The sequence below is a fragment of the Coptis chinensis genome, chromosome 9 (genome assembly GCF_015680905.1).
Source record: "Coptis chinensis isolate HL-2020 chromosome 9, ASM1568090v1, whole genome shotgun sequence".
NCBI classification, from domain to species: domain Eukaryota; kingdom Viridiplantae; phylum Streptophyta; class Magnoliopsida; order Ranunculales; family Ranunculaceae; genus Coptis; species Coptis chinensis.
Window position 1 is genome coordinate 19,334,450 of NC_141464.1, and position 8,043 is coordinate 19,342,492.

At 35.5% G+C, this 8,043-nt stretch overlaps 1 protein-coding gene and 1 pseudogene across 3 annotated transcripts; both read right to left on the bottom strand.

The window, feature by feature from the left end:
* Positions 1 to 1,331: 1,331 nt before the first annotated feature.
* Positions 1,332 to 4,160, bottom strand: LOC147475123 (asparagine--tRNA ligase, cytoplasmic 3-like; annotated as a pseudogene).
* On the bottom strand, positions 4,160 to 8,043 carry LOC147475124 (uncharacterized). Of its 3 annotated transcripts, none has more exons than XM_086584761.1 (6): positions 7,909 to 8,043; positions 7,627 to 7,757; positions 5,085 to 5,175; positions 4,685 to 4,772; positions 4,518 to 4,571; positions 4,160 to 4,343 (listed from the first exon to the last, which is right to left on the bottom strand). In XM_086584761.1, the coding sequence occupies exons 1-4, from the start codon at positions 8,030 to 8,032 to the stop codon at positions 4,753 to 4,755; spliced, it is 366 nt and encodes a 121-aa protein (XP_086440887.1). In that variant the 5' UTR covers positions 8,033 to 8,043; the 3' UTR covers positions 4,160 to 4,343; positions 4,518 to 4,571; positions 4,685 to 4,752. The 3 variants fall into 3 exon arrangements, with proteins under 3 accessions (XP_086440887.1, XP_086440885.1, XP_086440886.1); XM_086584759.1 differs by having other exon boundaries at positions 5,007 to 5,175; XM_086584760.1 differs by lacking the exons at positions 4,160 to 4,343; positions 4,518 to 4,571; positions 4,685 to 4,772 and having other exon boundaries at positions 4,787 to 5,175.

An 8,043-nucleotide genomic window follows, 5' to 3' on the forward strand; every position in this document is an offset into this window, starting at 1 on the left:
GACCCTATCAATTCTTTCTGAGCCCATCACCTAAGCCTACATTATATTCCTATGAAAGTCCGCTCTAGATCTCTAAGTCCACTATATATCCTAGTTGAGAAGTACTCGAAAAAAAAATGAAAAGAAAAAAAAATGGAAGGCATCGGAGGATTCACAACTAGTGATTGCGATGTATGAGGAAGTTGTCTCCAAAAGATTTGTCCTATGCTTTATGCTCTATCTGTTTTGGAAGAAAGTTTTTGGGTGTCATTCAGTACTTTGTAAAGGTCAAGCAATCAAAGGGAAAAGAATATCATCTAATTCATAGGTGCCAAGTTTGATCATACTTCTATCCTATGGTCGTCCTCATGCTCATCTTCTTGTTGGTAACTCATTCCCCACCTTCACTTGTTATTCAATCATTTGTGGTATTTATTATTATGTGGATAAAAAAATGTTTTGTTTTCCATTGTTTTCAAAATGAATTTAAAAATAAAATAAAATAAATATATAAAAATAAAAATAAAAAATAAAATAAAATAAAATAAATGAAATGATTTGTTTCCGAAAACTTGGTTTATTTCGGATTGGCTTATGATGAAAAATCTAGGATGACACTACAAGAATGTAGAAAATTCTGAAGCCAGTATATCCTAACTAAACCATCATTTTTTTTCTACTAACATTATATTCAAATAATTTGGTTTATACATCTGTCATTTTCTAACCACTCATGCGCATACTTCACTAACATAGTTGCATTATAGTTTTATGTATATCATGTATATTATACTAACCTGTCATGGAGAGAAATAATGTCCGCGCCTAATCTTTGCCAAGAAACTGTTTTCTTAAAGTTCAAGTGTCGTGCATGACTACAAATTCCAAAAGTGCAGTGAGAAGTGAAAGAATACACTACACCATAACAGGCTATTTGCAACGGCAAAAAAGCGTTGCGAATAATTTTCGCAACGCTTTTTAAGCGTTGCAAATTGGGCGTGGGTAAAGTGTTGGAAATATTTGCAACGGTTAAAAAGCGTTGCAAATCAAATTTTCCAACGGTTAATAACCGTTGCAGAGTCACAATTACTAACGTTTACAAAGCGTTGCAAATCAAATTTTCCAACGGTTATTAACCGTTGCAAAGTAACAATTACTAACGGTTAAAAAGCGTTGCGTAGTTTGATTTGTAACGATTATTAATAGATGCTTTAATACTTATTTTTGCTTTGCAACGGTTTACAACCGTTACTAATGTGTTGATAGGGTAAAAAAAAAAAATTTTTTTTCCTGCCCCATACACCCATAACCAGCACAAATGACAGGTTACATATAGAAACAAATATATGAACTTATCCATTTTTCCTTTTCACGAACCTGAACAAATCATTTTCCAACAAAAATATATTAAAAAATAATAATAATAAGCAATTAAACAAATTGAACTTGAAACACTTCTCGATTATAAAAGAATAAAAATTACATCTTTTCTCTAATTAGGAAATGAGTAACAATATATTCAATTGATCTTACGACAAATGATAACTCATATATAATCAAAACCTAACTAATTCTAAAAATATTTATAACTGAACCGTATTTTTGTTCGCACTTTGTCTTCATGAAATGAAAGATAAATAATATAAACTAGAAAAATTCATCACTGAACAAGTATACAACTCTTGGGCAAAAGTTCTTTCTTCATTTTTCCGCCATCATAAAATAATGTGAACTTCTCCAGTTATACCTGTAAATGGCTTTCAAGTCATCGGGAATCTCTACGACTGTAAGAACCGATCCATTTTCATAAATTATCTTGTTTTTCAGAGCAGGAGACCACAGACCCATCTCAACTAAGTCATGAAGGTCTTTGTTCACCACAACAAATTCACCGCTGTAATAAATAAAAAATGGGGATAAGGTTGCATAGTACATAACTTTTTGAAATCTTAAAAATAATCATACAAAAATATATATTATTATCATAACAATGATAATAGTTTACCTTAAAACTCTACGGCTGTATATATTAGAGGTATACGGCTCAAAGCACTCATTGTTGCCAAGTATTTGGCTAGTTGAAGCAGTCGACATAGGAGCTACAAGAAGAGAATTTCTCCCTCCATTCTTGCTGATCAGTGACTTGAGAGCTGACCAATCCCACCTATCTGATGGTACTACACCCCACATGTCTGGTTGAAGAATCCCCTATAGTCCAAAAATTATAAAATCCTTATTACATGCACAACGAATGATTTATTAACAGACAACTCAAGCCACATCTTTTATCCTTATTCAAATGAGAGGGATTGTGTATTCTTCCTCCCAAAGGAAAGAAATGCACAAAAGAAGTTACAACCCTCTAGTTACATACCTTGCTCACGGGGCACCCTTTGGTACGCCTCAGAAAGACCTTCTTTGCAGCCAACTAAGAAGAAGCTTTAAGAGCATGTTTCAACTCTCATCAGCCATAACTTCGAACACAACAAGACACCTCTAAGCCCCCATTAACTGAGCCACACTCCGTTGCCAAGAGCACATTGCAACTGCTCTTAGAAATGCACTTTCAAAGTAGACTTTAACCTATGAATTTTGGATGACATCTTCTTGATATAAACAAATAACTGAAGAACTTGTTAAAAATGTATCTGAAGTTACAAAGAAACAATGTTTAATCAAACAGAACTAAAAACACGTTGCTGTGCACCCAGATCCGAGAATAAAAATAACAAGAGATTAAACAAGAAAGATTGAAAAAAAGTTCAATAGATATCAAAAATTAGTTGGAGATTAAAGTTAGAGGTCTAGTAAACACTCATGTACACGATATCCCCTACAAAGAAAACAGTTAAAAGAAATACAAAATATGACCTCATATAAAAACACCCTAATCGCATTAACGGATAAAAAAAAATAAGGTTAATCTAGGAGAAGGGAGATCATGAGACAATTTTTATTCTGATTCTGTGAACAGTGGACTACATGAATGTCTGACTATGTTTGATACAAACATATTTTTGGAGGTTCAACCAGTGTGTGTTCTAATGTGTGTATGCACGTGTTGTTGTATATCATGAACATTTTATAAAGCCGGAGTGTAATCTTTGAGTCAGTTTTATGTTGGTACAATTGAAATGACGTAAAATAACATCTCATACCTCTAAATCTGCAAATGCTATCTCGGGCTCTACCATCCAAAATTCTCATGAGATGCCTTGATGTGTGAGAATGTTCACGAAAAAGTTGGTCCAAATGTATAAACATTGCTAAGAGCACAAGCAAATGTCTCAACCTCGAGCTCGCCCCCGACAATCATAAAAATGCTTGCCAAAGCGAAAAAATCACGAGTATAATCAATCTTCCCATCCTTCTCCTCGGGAGGCCGGTTTGAGTTTAAATCTTTCTTCTAGATGTGTCGATCATCCTTGGCCTTCTTTAACTCAGTCACCAAATCAGTTATATCTTCCTTTTGGCTTTAGCAGATTTGGATCACCTCTCCTTTCTCCTCGAGACAAGTTTTTTTGCAGCTTCTATATCGCCTTCGGATGGAGGCGGTTTCTATTTCAGCTCCTTGTCCACCTTATCCGCATCACTAAATAATGATGTAACTTGAAACATCTCTCCGGCACCCTCACAATCACTAGTAGTAATAATCGGAGTGTGCACATATAAGTTGTGCATCCAAAAAATGTGTGAGTTGCATAAGCTAGTGCATTCCCCGATTGAGCAACTGCAGAAATATGAACCCCAAAACACAAGATAAATAAATAATATAAATCATACAAGATAGTATATAAAAAAAAAATACGGTGTTAGTCCTTGGCCTCATATGAACAAAATCTCTAAGCCGCTCAAGAGTGAGTTTGGTTTTTTTGAATCGGGTAAGTAGCCAATCGACGGGACCAACATGAAAAGCTTGTCGACTTTTAATTCAACTTTGTTTAGTACCTTGAGGAGTTTTCGCCAAAACACCCTCAACATAAACGCAGTGCCGGTCTCCCACGAGTGGATAGACAAGTAACAGAAGAATTAACAATAACTTGAAGACTAGTCTGACAGGACCCGTCATTCACTTCAAGAAACGCAAAACTTCCTTTTATTTTTGATAGCCAAGATTCATAAAATGATTGATTACCACAAGTGTTGATCAAACATGTGACAAGTATCAACCCTAGGCGCAAGTTTTAAGTAATTAGACATAGAACAGATACACATTTAACTAGCTATCCCCACCATCCAAGATGCATTTTTCATAACAGTTAAATGCGCGTTATTTCGAACCACTAACATTAATGCCTCACGAAAATGGCAAGTCGCATAACATGATAAATCGAATCCTTCCAATATATAACATAAGGAACTCCCTGCCAAGAAAAAACATCTGAATCAGGAATTAACTTTATCAAAGAATCAATAGAGAAGCCATTTATAAGTACTCTTATCCACTCTCCTCCAGCCAACAATTTTTCGCTAACCGCCCTTTTACGGGGAGCAGAAGTATGATAGAGGAATTGAACAGATTAAGACTTGAGAATCACCTTAGAATGAATTGTTTCTGCCAAGTTTCCACCATCGGGGATTTCTAAATAAACCTGCACCAGCATGCCAACATTTCGCACAAGATAAGATCAGACCAGACACTTAACTTCTTATTCTTCACCATTAACTAAGGGATTAAAATTCCATTAAGATAACAGTTACTTACAGAAAGCAATAAAAGTATGAGTACAGAGTAGAAGTTATTATGACTATTTGTAGTTCGCAACGTGAAGCTCAAACACACAGCAGTAGATCTACAGAAAAAAAATATATACTTCTTAAGTTAGAGAGACCAAGAAACCCAACACAAATAGCTGCAAAAACAAGAAGACACAAGAAGCAGTCGGTGCAGCAAAGACCGATAACACACAGTGAAGTAACATTTATCAGAATTTCAAACTTCATCTAATGGGGGACGTCAAGAGAAACTTGCTGCGAATGCAATAACTTTTAACACGAAAGAGCCCACTCTTTTGATATGGTTATACGTTTCATTAGGGAACTTTATAACTCAGCATCCGACGTCAGATAATGTTTTGCATACGAGAGTAAGCAAAGAAAAGTACTTGTGTGAATGAAACTGAAGTACTGAACAGGTCCATGCGTGCTATTAAAACTTCTTGTGGTTGACCGATAAGACTGCGAAGAAGAAACAACCTAGAAGAAATCATAAAAGGAAAACATATGAACAACAAATGTTAGAACTTAGATTTGGCCAGCTCTATGGACCTAAGTACAGACAGTGAGTAAACAAGGTTCTACATTTCGGTTATGCAAGGTTTAAGCCTCCTGCATCCTATGTCCTATCTGTCACTCACCAGTGATTGCTCAAAAGTGCAAATATGCTTTTAGGAATCTTTTGCCTTTCAGGAATAAATCTTAACAATTATGTTGAACAGTTACAGAACAAAAACGAATAAAAATATAAAAAAATAAAACACCGATGAAAAAAACTGTTAATCATTCAAGTATGCGTTCTTGATTATTGACTTCTTACAGATTTTTCTTCTACCTCTGAGCTTAGAATCACTAGGATATTAACATGTTGTCGATTAAGATGTCCCAAGAGAGAGATTGAAGCTCTAATGCTCCACGGAAGCTCAGAAATACTGAAGCTTAGCTTGTTTTGGAAAACGTGGTCATCAAGGGATATTGTCAATGATGATGTCAGCATTTTTAACGGGCTCAGGCTATTAACTTCATTTTTTTTTTGTTAGCCAAAAAAAAAATAAGAAGAAGGGTTTTATAGATGTGCACCCCTATTTTGAAACGAAATTATACTTTCCCCCAAATTAAAGGAAATGAGACCCCCCCCCCCCCCCAACTCACACACCGTGAAATATCTCTGTTATCTTGTGGTGACCTAACTACCATTTCTTGTGGAAAAAACACTCTAGTTGTACATTTGTATAAAAAAAACATTCATTTTTAACTAAAACCTAACTCCATAACTCCAAACCATTAATGACAAAAGTACATCGAGTTTGTCATTTTTAATTCACAGTTTTAACTCAAAGTTCTAGTTGGTTTTCAGTCAGTCAAGACTATAAGTATAACTAGAATAACTACACCTGAATTACACTATTTACTAACTTTTTATTTAGACTTGCACCCCCAATATAAACCTATAATTAGATAAACACCCCCAACATTACTATTTTATTTAAAGCCTCTCATATATACCAAAGTTATTGAGCATCCAATATTCAGCAACTAACCATAGAATTCCACGTAATGCACATATCAATCGGCAAAGTGAAATAAGAGAATGATAAAAAGGCAATAAATTTGAGCAAGGATAGCAGAAACTTTGAAACTAAGTGGGCAGAAACTTTGGAGGGCGACTCACCCTCTATAGAAAAAAGTAGGCAGAAACTTTGAAGGGTGACTCACCCCTAGACGAAAAATGGCCGAGACAGAAACATTGAAGGGTGACTCACTCTTGTATAGGGCGACTCACCCTTGAAAGATCAACTGATGGAGAACATATGCAATGGTGATTTAGCAAAGAATGAGATAGAGTACTTTCGATGGAATAAGCGAAAAACTTTAAAAGACTTACCGAACGAGTTGTGGAACACGCCTCGTCCGAATGCGATTTAGCAAGGGTTTCAAACAGGTTGTTCTAAAAGTATTGAAGATGCCTTCACTCATCTTACGATACTCAGAATCTCACATAGATGCAAAGTGACATAAGTTTGACAAACCTTGCAATAAAGAGAAAAGCAATCTTGGGTTTCTGAACAAATATAGTTGGCAAAGGTGGTAACAACAACATTGTAATTCCACTTACAAAACAAAAACTCATAAAAAAAACGAAAAACATTTTTATCCTCCATTTCCAATAGCACACTTTATTATTACTATGCTTCCCACTACTACTTCTCTTCATTTTTTTTCACTTAACAAACTAATAACCAACTTCAAGACATGTTAACAAGAATTGAAGCGTGAAAAGTGGTTTATGTTTGCTTAGATTTCAAGACTCTCCTGGACCTTGGTTTGACAAGAAAGTTATATTGACCGTTGACCAAATATTCCAGGACCATTTCTCGGAATCTTGGTGGAAAATATGATATATCACGGCATTATAAGAGCCATTTCATCGGTCCAGTAATCCAGTTGATAACAGCTTAACATAATCTTGTTGGGAACATGGAGATCTTAACTATTAACTAAAAACCTTGCAAGACCTTGTTGAAAAATCATATATGCTAGGGTGAATATTGGATGCTCAATTGCATCTATAAAACCCCTATCCAATCTCTATCTTTCACCAGCCACGATGGATTATGCTATCTAGTGTTCTTCTCCAGTATGAACCTACTACCAGCCTAGCACACAGAAAATACTCATCTCTCCTTTGTCTCAGATAGTAACCTGTGAAAAGAGCAACGACACTAAAAAAGTGAAGGATAACTAGAAAGAAAGCATGACCCATGTCCATCTAGTTATGATGAATATATACATCATCATGGTGACCTATCACACAAATGGTAATAGAAGAACTCAAACCATATCAATAACTGAGATTTCTGAGGAATAAATATTCGGTTACTTCTGCACATAAATTATACTTGTTATTTTATCAAAGCATCTAAAACTTACAGGGATGTATACCATCGGAGCACCACCGAAGTAGGATGAGAATAGTTCAGCATTTAAAGTTGCACTCATCAAAATCAATCTCAGTTCTGGTCGACGAGGAAGGAGGTCTTTTAGGACAACAAGAAGAAAATCTGACATCAAGCAAAGGAAGAGTAAGAATCCACGATAAAATACTCGAGCATTAAACTTGAATTGTGTCAGGGATCTACCTTCATTAGTTCCCCGTTCATGAATCTCATCCACAATTATATGAGATACACCTTTCAAATTTCAAGCCAATACCTTGAAATGACAGCAACCGGTGTTGTTGACAGAAGAGAGAGAGAGAGAAAATGGCATCAGCAGCACGAAGAAGCGGTGGAGCAGTAGGAACGGGAATGCTTGAAGGAGTATACAGACTTGTCATGCGCCGTACTC